Source organism: Saccharomycodes ludwigii, chromosome V, assembly GCF_020623625.1.
Source record: "Saccharomycodes ludwigii strain NBRC 1722 chromosome V, whole genome shotgun sequence".
NCBI classification, from domain to species: domain Eukaryota; kingdom Fungi; phylum Ascomycota; class Saccharomycetes; order Saccharomycodales; family Saccharomycodaceae; genus Saccharomycodes; species Saccharomycodes ludwigii.
The window spans coordinates 909,010-925,713 of NC_060204.1; the positions used below are offsets into that span (position 1 = coordinate 909,010).

The 16,704-nt window shown below is 29.2% G+C and overlaps 8 protein-coding genes and 3 non-coding genes across 11 annotated transcripts; 6 read left to right on the forward strand and 5 right to left on the reverse strand.

Annotated features, from left to right (window-relative positions):
• Positions 1 to 285: 285 nt before the first annotated feature.
• On the forward strand, positions 286 to 621 carry MCO14 (4a-hydroxytetrahydrobiopterin dehydratase; the record flags this gene model as incomplete). Its single annotated transcript, XM_046079041.1, has 1 exon — positions 286 to 621. The coding sequence occupies one exon, from the start codon at positions 286 to 288 to the stop codon at positions 619 to 621; it is 336 nt and encodes a 111-aa protein (XP_045933826.1).
• A 180-nt stretch (positions 622 to 801) lies between these two features.
• Positions 802 to 1,611, reverse strand: NFU1 (Nfu1p; the record flags this gene model as incomplete). The annotated part of the gene is made up of 1 exon (XM_046079040.1): positions 802 to 1,611. One exon carries the CDS (start codon positions 1,609 to 1,611, stop codon positions 802 to 804), a length of 810 nt encoding a protein of 269 aa, XP_045933827.1.
• A 450-nt stretch (positions 1,612 to 2,061) lies between these two features.
• Positions 2,062 to 3,624, reverse strand: SCDLUD_004198 (lung seven transmembrane receptor family protein; the record flags this gene model as incomplete). The annotated part of the gene is made up of 1 exon (XM_046079039.1): positions 2,062 to 3,624. The coding sequence occupies one exon, from the start codon at positions 3,622 to 3,624 to the stop codon at positions 2,062 to 2,064; it is 1,563 nt and encodes a 520-aa protein (XP_045933828.1).
• A 546-nt stretch (positions 3,625 to 4,170) lies between these two features.
• On the forward strand, positions 4,171 to 5,823 carry SCDLUD_004199 (uncharacterized protein; the record flags this gene model as incomplete). Its single annotated transcript, XM_046079038.1, has 1 exon — positions 4,171 to 5,823. The coding sequence occupies one exon, from the start codon at positions 4,171 to 4,173 to the stop codon at positions 5,821 to 5,823; it is 1,653 nt and encodes a 550-aa protein (XP_045933829.1).
• A 589-nt stretch (positions 5,824 to 6,412) lies between these two features.
• Positions 6,413 to 7,471, forward strand: OTU2 (deubiquitinase OTU2; the record flags this gene model as incomplete). Its single annotated transcript, XM_046079037.1, has 1 exon — positions 6,413 to 7,471. One exon carries the CDS (start codon positions 6,413 to 6,415, stop codon positions 7,469 to 7,471), a length of 1,059 nt encoding a protein of 352 aa, XP_045933830.1.
• Positions 7,472 to 7,760: 289 nt separating this feature from the next.
• YLF2 (Ylf2p) lies at positions 7,761 to 9,026 on the forward strand (the record flags this gene model as incomplete). Its single annotated transcript, XM_046079036.1, has 1 exon — positions 7,761 to 9,026. One exon carries the CDS (start codon positions 7,761 to 7,763, stop codon positions 9,024 to 9,026), a length of 1,266 nt encoding a protein of 421 aa, XP_045933831.1.
• Positions 9,027 to 9,164: 138 nt separating this feature from the next.
• On the reverse strand, positions 9,165 to 9,264 carry SCDLUD_004202. The gene has a single exon (XR_006829232.1). It is a non-coding gene; the product is annotated as a snosnR69 (small nucleolar RNA).
• Positions 9,265 to 9,835: 571 nt separating this feature from the next.
• Positions 9,836 to 9,907, reverse strand: SCDLUD_004203. Its single transcript has one exon. It is a non-coding gene; the product is annotated as a tRNA-Asp (tRNA).
• An 824-nt stretch (positions 9,908 to 10,731) lies between these two features.
• On the reverse strand, positions 10,732 to 12,105 carry SCDLUD_004204 (URC4/urg3 family protein; the record flags this gene model as incomplete). Its single annotated transcript, XM_046076736.1, has 1 exon — positions 10,732 to 12,105. One exon carries the CDS (start codon positions 12,103 to 12,105, stop codon positions 10,732 to 10,734), a length of 1,374 nt encoding a protein of 457 aa, XP_045933832.1.
• Positions 12,106 to 13,092: 987 nt separating this feature from the next.
• RPS20 (40S ribosomal protein uS10) lies at positions 13,093 to 13,446 on the forward strand (the record flags this gene model as incomplete). The annotated part of the gene is made up of 1 exon (XM_046079035.1): positions 13,093 to 13,446. The coding sequence occupies one exon, from the start codon at positions 13,093 to 13,095 to the stop codon at positions 13,444 to 13,446; it is 354 nt and encodes a 117-aa protein (XP_045933833.1).
• A 2,380-nt stretch (positions 13,447 to 15,826) lies between these two features.
• Positions 15,827 to 15,898, forward strand: SCDLUD_004206. Its single transcript has one exon. It is a non-coding gene; the product is annotated as a tRNA-Asp (tRNA).
• Positions 15,899 to 16,704: the final 806 nt, after the last annotated feature.

Genomic DNA, 16,704 nt, shown 5'->3' on the forward strand with positions numbered 1-16,704 from the left:
CATATTGCCTTACTATATATATATATATATATATGTATGTATATATATTTTGCTTTGCCTTGCAACAATTGTATTATAAGAAAAACCTTTTTTATAGTGTTTTTGTTTTTTTTGCTATTTTTTTGGGTAAAAAAAAAATACAAAGAGGAAGAAGAAAAAAAAAAAAAAAAAAAAAAAAAAATGATATATAGTTTTTTGTCTAAAATAATCTTTTTAAAATGATAACAAATTCGATTGATTCGTAAAAGAAAAGGACAAAGAGAATATTAATAACACGTAGAAAAAATGTACAATAAATTATCCAAAATAGCACCAATAGCAATTAGCCATCAAGAGTTACTAAAACAATTAGCATTAACACTACCAGACTGGCAACTATCATCTACTGGAAAGTCCATAATAAAGAATTACACTCTACCAAATTATGAAAATACATGGGCATTTTTACAACAAGTTGCCATGAGATCGCATTTATGGGGCCATCATCCAAGTATAACGACTGTTTATAATAAAGTTAAAATAGAATTAACCACTCATGATGTAAACGGAGTAAGCGATATTGATATTAAATTGGGCACTAAAATAGATAAATATGCATCTTACTTTATTAATCAAAAGTAAAAAAAAAGCATGGTGATGTTTAGCGGATAATATATATATATATATATGTATATATGTATTGTGTATATACAAATATAAATAAATAAGATAGTAATCACGTCATATGAATATAATCAGATAATAAATACTTTTTACGCCTATATACAGACACTAGCACTAAGGCTCTCTTCTTGGTAATGCTCATTTGGGTTGTTGCTTTTCCTTTTCCAGTTTGGCTTCCAATTTTTCAAATTCCTTTAGAGCAATCTCCTCCTCTGGATCTAGAACTTGCACAACATTTTCTACCTCTTCGATGTAATGTTTTAACATAGACTCAATTCCACCTTTCAAAGTATCTTCACTGCTAGAACAACTCTTGCAAGCACCTTGAAGTTTCAAATAGACAGTTCCAGTTTTGGGGTCAAAGCCTCTGTATAAAATATCGCCTCCATCATCTTGGATAGCTGGTCTAATTCTTGTTTGAATTAATTCATCAATCATATCACTAATTTCTTGCTCTTCCTCATTTAATTCAAATTTAGGAAATGTTATCTCATAGCCACTTTCCCCAGAACTCTTGACGGTATGGAACTTATCAGTCACACTTTCTTCTCCTTTAGCTAAATGTTGAGTTAAAATGTCTATAACTTCTGGTGTAATCTGGTTCCAATGTAGCAGTTCATCTTTATTAACAGTAACAAAGTCATCACCGATCATTACAGATTCAACACCAGGACACAAGGCAATAATTTTTCTTGCCAATGGAGAGTGCTTTAACAATTCCTGATCTGTGTTTTTAATTTCCAAACTTGGTGCACCCCTTTTATCCAAAAATAGTTCACCATCTGTAGAAATAAACTTGATTGCATTCTCGTTGGGAGTAGAAAGTGTTTTGATATGAATGAACCTGATACTTTTATTTAATAATGGAGATGGTATTGTTTTTGTAATGGACAAATTTGTGCCGGCATTTTTAACAATAGTAGGATTTAGCTTTAATAACTTGAACATTTGAATATATAAAAGTATTGTACTTTTTTTTTTTTTTTTTTTTTTTTTGGTCTGTAGTTATTTAAAAATTATTAACGATTGTCTTAAATAGTGATTTATAAAAAAATAAAAAATAAAAAGGAAAAAGGAAAAAGGAAAAAGGAAAAAAAAAAAAAAAAACTTTAAAGAAGAAAAAAATAATAATAAATAACTTTAATTGTATCAGCTTAAATATCTGACATCAATAACCATTTTTAAAAAGTTATTAATAACTCTTAACGTGTTATAACATTAGATTATGATTTCTAAAGTACATAAACAAATATTTAAAATAAAATAAAATAAAATAAAATAAAATAAAATAAAACCCCTCTACAACTTGGTTCTTGTTCGTCCATTCTCTTATAATTTTTAAAAGTTTTTTGCTCTCTACCTCATCTTTTCTGTAAATAGTTAAATCTGTTTTGTTTTTTATTTCTTAGATTCATCATCACGTTTATTACCAACATTGTGAACATTTTCATCATCTACAGGATCTCTAAATGGGTTATCATCAAGATCATCCTCGACAACATTGGCATCGTCATCAATATCATTGAATTCTTGTTCTAGTGAATGCAAATCATCCAAATCAAAATCAGCTATGTTTTCTGGGTCTGTAGGTAACTGTTGAGAACAGGCCAACATGTAAGATGTGGAAGTTGGTCTCCAAATAAAGGCGATAGAAACGAAAACAATGAAATATATAATGCTTGGCCAGAAATCAACAAAAAAGAATCTGGTTTTCCAATGTTGTTCCACTAATTGAGTGCTTGACATTCCAAATACTACAAATGAGGTGATGACCAAAAAGATAAGAATGATAACTAATGAAAACACAATTATATTCAATAATTTCTTGTACATTTGTAATTTAACAACTTGTTTTTGCTCATTTAAAAACGCCAACGTAGAAGATAGTGATTTAATAATAGTTAGGTAAAAAACAAACAAACAGAAACAGGCAGGGAAAAACGTAATCAAGGGTTTTAAACTGGTGTCGTCACTTGGGGTCAAATAATTTTGAATCAAATAAGCAAAAATCCAGGCATAGGTAAAGATAGTAAACAATTGGCATCTTAACATTAACTTCTTGTTTAATTTGGGGAAAACAACACCGTAACCCAACGCAATAATCAGAACTAAGAAAAAACTAAAAGATATTTTCCCAGCACTGAATAATGATAAAAAAACCATATAGGCTTTGGCACCAGCACCGTTACCTGTTTCATTTCTAATGTCATAATAGGCCCAGACAAAAATCGTTTCGGCCGTTAAAAACACGAAAAAGCCCAATAGGTACTTTTGCAATGGTAATAACTCATGTCTATGCTTCCAAAATGCAAATAAATACAAAAACATAGCCACTGCATAGGCTACAGCCAATATCCCGTATAATGGTAATTTGTTAATTTCACTAGCGGGTAAATGGCCAAAGGCGTTTCTAAAATTAACAACTGAAGAATATTTTAGATTATCGTCACCGTCAGCGGAAAAAGTGTCGACACAATAATAGCCAGTTTTCTTGACTTGATACTTGACTTCATGTAAGCCAGTTTTTGATTGATGGAAGGTATAAATTTCAGCTGACAGAGTGGTATTTTCATCAGTGTCTGGATTGTAAACTGGTGCTTCTTCAATTAAGAAATTACCTTTATCATCTGAGTCACATAACCCTAAATCAACAGCATAGTCATCACAAATATATTTTAGTTCACCATTAGTACCAGGTATTTCCTTACCAATGTGGAGATAGTCCTCGTAATCAAATATAATTACACTTATATCTTCATCATCGTTGGAAGTTTTTTGTAGGTTGAAAGAAATGAATGGATCTACTTTACCACCCCAATCTTCTTTTGAGTACATACCACTACATACTTCGCCATTATTTTGGTTTAAAGTTTTTTTATCGGCTTGAACTAAAGCTGGCAAACGTGCTACTGATAGTAATAACAGTAAGGTTGCGAACAGTGGTTTTATAAAATTGTTCATTTATATATGTTTGTTTGTTCTGTTCTTGGTTGTTGTTGTTGTTTTTTTTTTTTTTTTTTTTTATTTTTGCAATGAAAACAATTAGTATATTATTAGGTTAATTGTTAAATATAAAGTTTTTAAATGTTTATATTTTTTTTTTTTTATTTTTATTCATAAGCATTTTTTCTACTCCTTTTTTTTTTTTTTTTTTTTAAATTAAATTAAATTTTATTTATTTTTTTCGGGTTTGTTGAACAGCTGAGTTTTTTTTTTTTGTTTTTTTTATTTTGTTTATTCGGACTATCAAACAGCCTACCGCATAAACCACTACTCGGAATATATACAAAAATATCCGATTTCCTTCGTGTTTTGTGGTAATCGTTTTTTTTTTATTTTATTTTATTCCACAGCGCAATTAAACAAAACAAACTTATAAAGTTATACAATTGGAATCTACTAACTGAATCACATCTGTTTCCTGTTTTTATAAAGCCACATATCAATCACTCAATTAGGTTATATAAACAGTCAGAATATTAAAAAAAAAAAAAAAGAAAAAATTATATGAATTCTTCTTACGCTAATAACCCCAATAATATATCACCCACTCCAAGAAGATATAACCGTCGAAATTATCCCAATACTACCAACCTTGACATGAACAACAATGGTACCACTAACTTCTTTTCCAATCCTGGTTATGGTGATTTTATTCCAAGAGATACAGTTCCTCCTCCTCCGTTAAATAAACCAGCTTTTAATAATAATGAAAATGTCTTTGGGACTACTGCCAATCCAAGTAATAATATAACAACAGCAGATGTCGGTATTAATAACCCTATAATACCAGAAGAATATAAGAGAAACTCAGAGTTAATTAGTAGGTTATTAAAACAAAATCAAGAAGTAATTAATAAATTGAATGATAAGCAAGATGAAATCGATAAATTAAACTTATTGGTAGGTTCGTTGAGAGGTAAATTAATTAAATATACCGAATTAAACAAAAAATTGACTCGCAAACTTAATGAACAACAAAAAACATTTGACAGCACTCTGATCGATCGTAATATAGTAAATGGTGAAGAAAAAAGAGAAGAATCGCCGCTACAAAGAGATTTCATTCAAATTAATAAAAATAAAAACACCAAGAGTAACAGCGATTCTAATAATTTTGGCTTGTCTAAAGAAACACCAGTAAAAAAACAGCAAAAAAATACTGTTTTTCTCGAGAATGATTCGAAAATTAATGAATTGAATGATAAATTGGATATGTTAATGAACTTTGTTAAGGAAAAACAAGGAAATGCCTCTTCCATTAATCCTAATACACCTATCGCACTTAATAATAACCATAAGTCTAGCAAACATGACTCGAACAATAATGTTCTCGGTGATACAGAAACACGACAAGAACAAGATTTCAACAAAAAACAATATACCGTAACTGATGAAGATATATTAGTCCAAGAAAGTAAAGAATTAAAAGATTTAGAGATGAAAATCGAGGAAATGAAAAGAAAATTGTTAATAAAAAAGCAAAATGAGCTAAGAAAAGTTTCATTGAACCAAGAATTATTAGATTTGATGGATAAATTAGATCCTAGTCCTCCTCAACAACTGCCAATTCCCGCTCCTCCACCCGCTCCTACAACATCAAATAAGCATTATAACTCCAGTTACATCAATCATCAACATCCTTATCATTATCATCGCTACTATCATACCCCTAATAATGATGCATATGAAAATGTCCCACATAGTAATAACGAGAAAAATAATGATTTCTGTGAACATTGTTATAAAGCTTCAATGGCCATGAAAAATGACAGACCACTGACGTCTTCGCCTCTTTTAAATCATCCAGATCCTAAGAGTAGCAGTATTGGTAATAATGGGAGTAGGAAAAACAATAAGAGCAACAATTTAAGAAACATAAGTTCTGCAAGATCAACAAACCATAACCACAATACAGCTAATAATATAAGTGATTTTATTATAACACCTGATTCTTCTTCAACATCATTGGATCGAGATTTCTATCGTAGAGTGCATAATAACGGTACAAAAAGAAGAAATCGTAATAACAGAAGCAAAGAACATGATGATTTAAGCAATGAAGATAATTACAGTGATGAAGACCAAGATGACCTGAGCCAGCCAAATCCACAAGATATCAATGACAGTGTTTTACAAAGAAAAAAAGAACTATGGTGAGTTTCAATTATTTTAGTGTATTTAAAATGAAAGAAAAATAAGGGACAAATTGATAAGTATGTATAATGTATAGTATGGATATTCTCTGAATTTGTTAATGTTAGATAGAATTAAAAAAAAAAAAAAAAAAAAAAAAAGAGGATTTATAATATATGAGTCTTGGTCAGTATAATAGTAGTACTGATATGTGTATTTTATTTACAGATTCTTATACCAACCCTTTGTAAGTTGTTAGTAATTTTAAAATGTGATATTGTAAGAAAATAAAAAGTGAGTAAAATAATACTGTTGGTTAATGGGAAATAAAAGGCATACAGCTATAAGATAAAGAATGGACACTTCAGATTGATCCATTGGGAAGCTTTCCCCTCACAGACACTTTAATTTTTTTTTTTTTTTTATGAAAAAAATTTTTTTCTTTTTTTTTTTTTTTTTTTTTTGGCTTTCATTATTACGATTTTTGTAACTGTACTTCAAATTTTTTCTTTTGCTTTTTGAATCTTGCTTGATTTTTAGAAATATTCTAAATAAAAAGAAAGAAAGAAAGAAAGAAAGAAAGAAAAACGAAAATTGATAAGCTCAGCTAAAAATGACAGAAGATGGACAAAACATGACAGAAGATGGACAAAAAATGACAGAGGATGAGCAAAAACGACAAATATCGAAATCAGATCCACAGGTCTCACTAACCTTTGACGCCTTATTAAAAAAGCATAGAAAAGAAAAAAAAGATTTGCAAAATCAAATAACTGGCATGAAAAAACAAGCATCCAAATCAAAAAGGAAACAAATCAACAATAGATGTATTGAACTAGAAGAAAAACTAAAATTAGATCATGAACAAGAACTCAAGAATTGGAAAGTTGCAAATAACATGATCGATGAAAATGATGAAGATGACAACGACAATTACACCGAAATAACCCCTGAAAAGCTCATTGAACAATTGAGTCTATCCCAAGACCCTTCTCCGGAAAAGACATCGAGTAAAAATGACAACTATGCTGCGCTACCGCAACCTACCAGACGTCGTAATCGACAAAGGGAAAAACTGGCTAAAAGAGAAGCAGAAATCCAAAGAATAAAAGAAGAAGCACGCAAAGAAGCATATGAACAACCCGATTTGAAGAAAATAGAACAAGAAACATTGGAAAAAATCTATGAAATTAAATCTTTAAAACAAGTTGATATAAAGCCAGATGGTCATTGTTTGTTTGCATCCATATTAGACCAATTGAAATTGAGACATAGTAACGTACAACATCCATATTGTTTCCCTCAGACATACACTAAAAATACCCATATTAATGATCTTGATGTTTATGATTTACGTTCGTTAGCTGCTTGCCACATTAGAGAACATAGCAACGACTTTACACCATACTTGTTTGATGAAAGTACGATGAGTTTAAAAGATGTTAACCAATATACTAAATCATTAGAAGAAACTGCTTGTTGGGGTGGTGACGTTGAACTAATGGCCTTGTCTAACATCTTTCAATGTTGTATTGCAATTATTTCTAGTGGCAAATCCACTATTATTATTAATGAAGATAAATTCAAATCAATGAACCCTGAATTGAAGTTGGTTTATTATAAACATAGTTATGCTCTAGGTGAGCATTATAACTCATTGCATGATATATAATGGGATCATATATAACTAATTAATTTTTTAAATTTTTTTTTAATTTTTTTTTTTTAATATCTTCTAATAGTGCTTTTACTATTAATAACAATACTTGTTGTTTGTTGTCGTTGTTGTTTTACTAGTAAGCACGATTAATGTTAAATCAAAGCCTTTTTTTTTTTTTTTTTTTTTTTAAAAAAAAAAAACTTAGAACGATTTATACGCATTTAAAAAAAAAAAAAAAAAAAAAAAAAAAAAAAAAAATAATAACACTCATATTAGGACCCAAAAGAAAATCAAACTAACAATGAAATTCTCATTAGTTTTATTTAGTACTCCGGTCAAAAAAGTACTGTTAGGTCGACCAACAAATAATTTAACCTCGGGGATCGTTGGCCTGGCAAACGTTGGAAAATCAACTTTTTTCCAAGCAATTACACAATCTAAATTGGGAAATCCAGCAAATTATCCATTTGCCACCATAGAGCCCGAAGAAGCAAGAGTCATTGTACCCAGTAAAAGATTACAGCATCTAAGTAACTTGTATCAAACGGCAAAGCCAGTTCCCTCTACTTTAACCATATATGATATTGCGGGATTAACTCGAGGAGCTTCAAATGGTGAAGGGTTAGGTAACAAATTTCTAAATGATATTCGGCATGTTGATGGGATTTATCAGGTAGTTAGGGGCTTTATGAAAGAAGATATTACACACATCGAGGGCAGTGTTGATCCCGTAAGAGATCTAAGTGTTGTTCAAGATGAATTGATTTTAAAAGATATAGAGTATCTAGAACGTATTAGAGAAAGATTGCAAAAGAAAATGAACAAAACCGCAAAAAGTTGTAATGATTATAAAGAAATGGAATTTGAAATGAATTTGTTAAACTCTTTGGAAGAACATTTGTACGGAGGGCAAAAAATATATCATTATAAGCAGAGCAATGGATCCGCTTGGACTGAAAAGGAAGTTGCGGTTTTAAATAAACACAATTTTCTAACTGCTAAGCCAAGTGTTATTCTTTTGAACGTCTCTCCTAAAGACTACCTGCTACAAACTAACCAATTTAAAGATAATGTTTATAAGTGGATACAAGAATTCTCTCCTGGTGATCCGCTATTGTTGTTTAGCGCTGAATTTGAAACAAAATATAACGAGTTAATGTGCACAGAAAATAAAGCTCCAAAACAACTCCAAGAATATTGCAGAGAAATAGTGGACGGTGAAGCCATTGTGAAGGATATAAAGAGTGCTTTGCCTGAAATCATTACACTAATGAGGGAGAAATTAGGTCTAATCAGTTTCTTCACTTGTGGTCCCTTAGAATGCAGACAATGGTCGATTAGAAAGGGTGCCACCGCTCCTAATGCTGCAGGGATAATTCATACAAGCTTGGAACAAACGTTTATCAGTGCTGAAATTATCAAGTATAGTGATCTTGCTGCTTTAAGCCCCCCATTCCAGGAATCTTTTCTGAAAAACAATGGGAAAATTAAGCGTGCAGGTAAGAATTATATTATGGAAGATGGTGACGTTGCACTTTTCAAAGCAGCAAAAGGAAATGCCAGATAAATAGTTAAGAAAACATGTATATATTTAAAACAGTAAACAAAAAGTTTGTATATAATAATCCAAGAGTGTTACTTCTTTTAAAAATAATGAAATAATACAGATAAATCTGTACTCCAACAGTAACAAATAATAATAAAAAGTCAGAGCATTTGACAAAAAAGGTGTCTCATGAAAATTAAATTCTTCGAAGAGCTGGGTTTATAGCAAATGGCTTTGTAGCCTTGGTCTCATCATAAAACAATTATAGACATAAGTCTATATGTTTTCCCGTTATTATTATTATCAGTATTATTGAGGTTATTGTTATTATCATTATATACATGTGGTATTTCAACTGAAATACATTAACATAGATAAATGAAAATATTGCAAAGTGCGATAGTAGATAAACAAAAGTAATAAAAAAAAAAAAAAATTTTTTTTTCGATTAATAATGGTCCCTCTTATTCCATTAGTGAGTTACAGACTAATTATTTAGCCACAATTTCATTTAATTGTTCATTATCATTAAAAGAGAAAAGGCACATTCTATGTTGGGAAGAAAGTGATGATTTCGCTTTTCTCTAAAAGATCTTGGATATAAACACTTGAATGTAATGGATTTTTAGTTGTATTAAATAACTGAGGATACAAATCTAAAATCTGAAAGAAAAAGAAAAAAAAAAAAAAAAAAAAAAAAAAAAACAATTACAGTTTTTCTTTTTTAAAGATAGTAACAGGTTTTATTTCAGGTTCTCTTTTTTAGGGCTTTTTTTAATAATAATAATTTGAAATTAAAAAAAAATGTTGGACATTAAATGTCCGATTATCTCCGAGACGGGGAATCGAACCCCGATCTGGCATGCGACAAACGCCAATTCTAACCGTTAAACTATCTCGGATCTCGTTGTGGACGCCTTGATATACCTTTTTATCTTAATTTTTGCTTGTTTTTGTACCTATTAACTTGCAATTATATAATCGGTACTTAATTTATATATATATATATATATATAGTTATTTATTAAACCTCGTTTTGTTTTTATATGCTTTTTAAGCTAACTTCATACTTCCCTCTTTTAAGTGTTCTATCATATTATGACATATCTCAAGATTTGATGATTATCATCATAAGCTACTTCATAACATTTATGCGTACAAGACAGTTAGATCCTTCTTCACACACATGGATACACGATATCTGTTAATGTATAGGAAAAACCTAACTTAAAAGAAAAGAAAAACCTAACTAACCTTATTTCAAGGTTCTTTTATTTATCAATTTACACTTTTCGAATTTTTCCATACATGTTCTTCACATTACTGCCAGAAAAAAAAACCCCCACCCCCCGCCCTAATTACAAAATAAAATCAATTGGCAAGCATCGGGATAGTTACTACTAGAGATGTCAAAAACAAGATTTAGATTGTTAGATATTATAAATACTGTTCAACTTCAAAAACAATTTTTGCTTTATTTATATAAATCTTTTATCTATTTTTTTTTTTTTTTTTTTTTTTCCCTTAATATTTTCCGTAGAAAATAAGAAAACACGCTAAAAGCTAATTGCTCTGTTCAATAAATACAACTTATACATTTAGTTGGCATTTCCTCATTAGTCATTTTCGACTCAAAATATGAAAAACATTTTTTTTATAGAATTTATATAGCGAGCATAATAATGGCAATGTGTCGCAACTATTTACTTTCCGCTCACAATTATTTTCAAAAAACTGTGCCATCACTGAACAATTCAATTGGGGGACCTTTTGTTTTAGGGCGCTTAATAGCAGCGATTTCACGACCACCTTTCCAAGAACCAGCTTCAATTAACTGTGGCAAGGAGAATTCAAAGCCCAATCTTTCATTAACCATGGGTAATAAGTGATCCAATAATCCAATGGTCAAGCATCTCCATTCTACAATGGCACCATCTTCAGGTTTATAGGTTGGAATGTCTAATGAATAAGAAGGATTTAAACTTTTTGTTAATTCCAACCCCCTCTTTAAAACATCTGTTTTTAAGGTTAAGACACCAAAATCATAAAATAAACCACCGTTCCTATACTCTGGTAGTCCAGTTTGTAAAGCTTTATTTTCAATAACAAATTTATAACCATAAGTTTCTAATGGGAAAATTAACGAATAGCATAACCATTGTGTTAATTTATGGAAAGTAACAACACCTATGTCTTTATCATCATTTCCAACACCTGCTTTCTTGTCAGCCAAAGTCTTGGTATCTAGAAACCAAGCATCTCCGATGGACTCTCCTCCGATGCTGATTCTACCCTTTGGCCAAATAGAGGTTAACCCAGTCATTAAAGTGTCCCATAATAAATTCAAATCTATCACATTTTGATTATTTTTAGCACCGTTGGGCTCAGAATTTTTGTATAAGTAATCAACTATGTTACCTGGTCTACCATCTTCACCAAAAATTTCTTTGTTACTAATTAAAGCCATACCCAAGTTTTGAATCAATTTTAATCTACCATCGCATCCACTTAACGGGTTTTTTTCAGGGTCGACCTGAAAACCCTTAACAAAATCATCCATTGTCCATGACATTAGCTTGGATCCATTTACTTTATAATTATCTTTGTCATTAGAAAACTTCCCAGTAACAAATAGATAATAAGAAGCAATAGCTAAACCCTCTGAACGGCCAATTTTCTCTTTGGTTTCCGGGTCCGTAAATTTCCAAAGGTTACCAGCACCTGCATCGACTAAAACACTAAAAACAATTAAATCGATTAACTTTCTAGAGATTTCAATGTCATCATATTTTGCGTCATTTTTCCAAGACTTGATTAACTTTTCCAATCTAGGTTCGGTACTTCCATAGTTCAAGTGTTGCCAACGACCATGAGGTGGAATATCTTGATAATTTCCTCTGGGGTAATTCTTCTTAATAATATCATTACAAACAAAATCGGCAACATTTTTCATTTTATTCAGATCCAAAATGTAATAGTTGCCTTCGTTATGTTTTACAACGTATTCATATACTTGGCCAGTGGTGTCTCTTACTGACTTGATAGATTTGTAATATTTTGTGGCACTAGTAGGAGCTTGATCCCCTTTTGCGACAGTCATTTTACACGGAAGGTGAAACAGAAAGAAAAAAAAAAAGTGATAAAATTATTATATATTATGAGTTGGTCTATTTAATACAGCGTGTTTGTTGTGCTTTTTTTTATGGAATAGTTCCTAGTAATATTGATCTGATTATCTATATGTTTATGTCTTTTTAGTGGTATAAATTCAAATGTGTTTTGATGTGTTTTAGAAAAATTATATATACTGTTTATATACTTTTTTTTTTTTCTTTTTTTTTTTTTTTTTATATCTCACCAAATATTTATGATTATAAGAAGTTTTTTGGTGACGCCTATATTGTTTGAAGTTCATACATATTAGACAAGATGATTATATTCTTTTATCTTTAACAAAATGTTATTATCACATTGCTGTCTTCATAAAATCAGTATAAATAATACACAAATATGCGTATTGAACTACATTTCGCCGTATATTTCCACCGGAGAAATTAATATCTCTAATTAATGATATTTGTAAACATTTAATAATTTTTTTAAATCCGGCGGCGCTAATTTCATAGAAAAAAAAAATAAAAAAAAAAAAAATAAAATAAAAAAAATTCAATTATGATTTGCTTTGTGACAAGTATTTACAAACATCCGTACATTTCTAAAAATGGATATATGTATATATATATTTTTTTTTATATTTTGAATTTTCATTGTATTCTTGAATTTTTTAGTAAGAATGAAAAAAAAAAAAAAAAAAAAAAAAAAAAAATAGTTATATATAACATATTGTCTTTACCATTTTTAATGGGAAAGGAAGGAGAAAAACATTGCCTTTTTTTTTTTTTTTTTTCCATTCTTACTAAAAAATTTAATAGACTCTTAAAAACCATTTTGAGGTACTTTTCTTTGTCATTCCAAAGTTTCGAGATGGCTTGATATGTTTATTGTTAAATTTTCCAAGTTTTTCATTACACTTTTACAAAAAATCTAATAAACCCCAAGATCATATAAAAGGTATAAACTAACCAAAATGTCTGAAGTCGAAAAGAAGGAAATCGAACAACCACAAGAAGAAATTTTGAAGATCAGAATTACTTTGACTTCTACCAAAGTTAAACAATTGGAACAAGTTTCCTCCAACATTGTTGAAAACGCCACCAACAATGGTTTAACCAAGAAAGGTCCAGTTAGATTGCCAACCAAGGTTTTGAAGATTTCTACCAGAAAGACTCCAAATGGTGAAGGTTCTAAGACTTGGGAAACTTACGAAATGAGAATCCACAAGAGATACATTGATTTGAATGCTCCAGCTTCTGTTGTCAAGAAAATCACTCAAATTACTATTGAACCAGGTGTCGATGTCGAAGTCACCATTGCTGCCTAAACAGGATTAAAAAAAGTAATTTTTATGGTTATTTTTTTTATTTTTGTTTTTTATTGAGTAGTATGAGTTGTTATTGAATTTCATTTGGTTTATAAATGTATATATATATATATATATTGTATGATTTGGCATTGTATTCATTTTCGACCCACTCTAGGCATTAGCAGTTCTTTATACCTCTGTTAAGCTATCAGTGGTTAAACATAGGAGTCTATAAAATCTAGATACAACTGTTGGAGATGTTTATTATGCCAAATTGAGTTGTATATTTATAATTCAATAATCTTTCAGATTGATTTTTTTTTTTTTCTTTTTGTCTTTTTTAAGAATGTTCGCTGTTTGCAAAAGTGAAAGTGGGAGTTTTATAATAGGCATGGAAATAGCACTGGACGGATTGAAAATCTAGTACATGTTTTATATGCTGATTGGGTGGAATCATGTAAGGAGCTTATTGTGAGAGGGGAAATGGCTGATTTGGATTGTTACTTTATATTGCTTAACTACATAAAAAGTTCGTTCTTTAATCAGAGATTCTTGAATTTCTTAAAAAATTGATAATAAAAATTAATATCACATTTTAAGTTTTCAGGTGTACATTTGAAAAAAAAAAAAAAATAAAATAAATAAATAAATAAATAAGGGCAAAAGCAGTAGAATAATCGCGTATACTTTACAAGATAATAAGATGGTAAGTCAAATATACGTTAAAATGTATATCGAGTAAGAATTTGTAAATTTATTAGTTCAAAAAGCAAAGATTTCAGGCAATCTTATTTGATTATCGTTATTATTTACTTTAAAACCCATAATAACTGTTTCAAAATGTAGGATACTTTTTTTTCTATTTTCTTATCTGGTTATATAAATTTATCTACGATAATACTAGACTTGTAGTCAATTGTTAAATTTTTGTTGTTCTTAACATCATTCCTTTATATATATATATATATTATAATTATCATTTTATTAGGTCGTTACCGAATCTATTTGTCATTGTTTATTTTTAGATATATAAAATTATGTTTTTGAATTAATTATGACAAATATAGGTGTATGAATTTTTGCATAAAGCAATCCAAACAAAAAAAAAAATTTTTTTTTATCTTTTTTATCAAAGAAGTTAAGAATAAATTAGCAATAACATAGTTATTATAATTTCCAAGACCATGTGTTCTTAGTTACCAGGGTTACTAAAGATATTACTGCATTAAAAACCATGGGCAAAAATAATAATGGATCTTTTTAAAAGAGAAGGTGTCATAAGCGTAGTTCAAGATTACTTGCAATAACTATGGGTCCGGATTCAGTAATTATTTTTTCGTTATGTTTAAGATTCTATGCAAGATAAATATAAAATACCATTTAATATTATAAAACAATGATTTAGAACATCTTTAGAGATATTCTTCCTTTATATACCCTTCTAACTTGTTTCTAATTTTATTCTCCTTTACTATTCTCGTTATTCTATTATAGCTGTGCGTCTTAATTAGCATATGGGTTTTCGGATCTGTTGCTTATTGTTAATTGTATTACAATATTGTATTTGTGTAACAATTATAATATGAGTTTAACCAATAACCTATTACCAACAGAGTGTCGTAATATGAAACCAAATGAACACATATTACAACCGAACATACGGAGACGGCCGCAAGAAAAGATTAATAGAAACATTAGAAAAGATTAATAGAAACATTAGAAAAGATTAATAGAAACATTAGAAAAGATTAATAGAAACATTAGAAAAGATTAATAGAAACATTAGAAAAGATTAATATGAACATCAAATATAAATGTGAAAATAAATCATATATAAAGAGATGATTTATTATCAAGTTATTCATCAAAAGTATTTAAGTTATAGTTTTAAATAATCTTTATTATATATTATTATTATAATATTTAAAGACCTAAATAGAACAAGAAATTAATTACCATAATCCGAACCCGTAATTATTACGACTAATCCTGAGTTACGCTTACGATAGGGTTTGTTATGTCGCAGAGAGGATATACTGAGAGGGGCAGGGTTAGTACACAGATTTGATACTTTACTATTTATATCAAGGCAGATGTAATAGTTTGTTGCTTGATCTTTTATATACTTTTAACTAATAACTTATATATTATAACTAATTTCATAATTGATTTCTCTTGAATAAATCCTCTCTTTATATACGATTTATTTTCACGTTTCTGTTTCTGTTCTTGTTTCGATGTTGACACGACAATGTTATATTATTATTGGTTGGTCCTTTATTAACCGATCTTTTATTAACCGATCTTCTATTAACCGATCTTTTATTAACCGATCATTCTATATTCTGTACGGATTGTGATAAACACAATTCTACTTCATAACACAGAGAAATAACAATCCGAGATAGTTTAACGGTTAGAATTGGCGTTTGTCGCATGCCAGATCGGGGTTCGATTCCCCGTCTCGGAGTATTTGGTTTACTTTTTTTCCTTTTAATTTACTTGTTTTTTTGTATTTTACATCCATATTGCTTGGTAACAGTATTAGGGAGTAATTAAATACCAGTTCAGAAATGCTTGTATTTCGGTTTACATTTTTATGAACAAGAGTTTTTTTTTTTTTTTTTTTTTTTTTTTTTTTTCGTTTTTACTTAGTGATACAATGGAAATGGGATCTTTATTGGACCGCCACTTTTTTACTAAAACTTCTAGATTTTATTTTATTTTTAATTTTTGTTTCCTTTTTTACCATTAATATTTTTAATCTTATATTAACCATAATTGCGTATACAAGTGGGCTTTTTTTTTTATTTTATTTTATTTTATTTTCAACATGCCACCCAGATCATAATTAGTAGAATAATTATAATCACTTGATATGGTTTGACAGTTATACGTATTACAGTAAATGGAGCTAAAAAAAAAAAAAAAAAATTATTTTTAAAGGATTTTTATTAAAATTATAAACGTATGTGTTTGGTGTGATTATAACAAGTTTGGTGCTGCTACTGCTGTTGGTAATTATCATCCATCATTTTTTCTTTCTTTATTAAAAAAAGTGGGAATTTCTCGATGGATAGATCTAAATACAGTAGAAATAATAATAATAATATTTAGAGTATTATTAACATATCGTATACCGGTCATATATGATTTGATATATGTAAATGATATATACGTAGATATAAGATGCACCTTTTTACAGGTGGTTAAAAAACACGCACTTTTTAAGTTAAAAAAAAATAAAAAAAAAAAACTCCGTAAGGGGAGCCATGT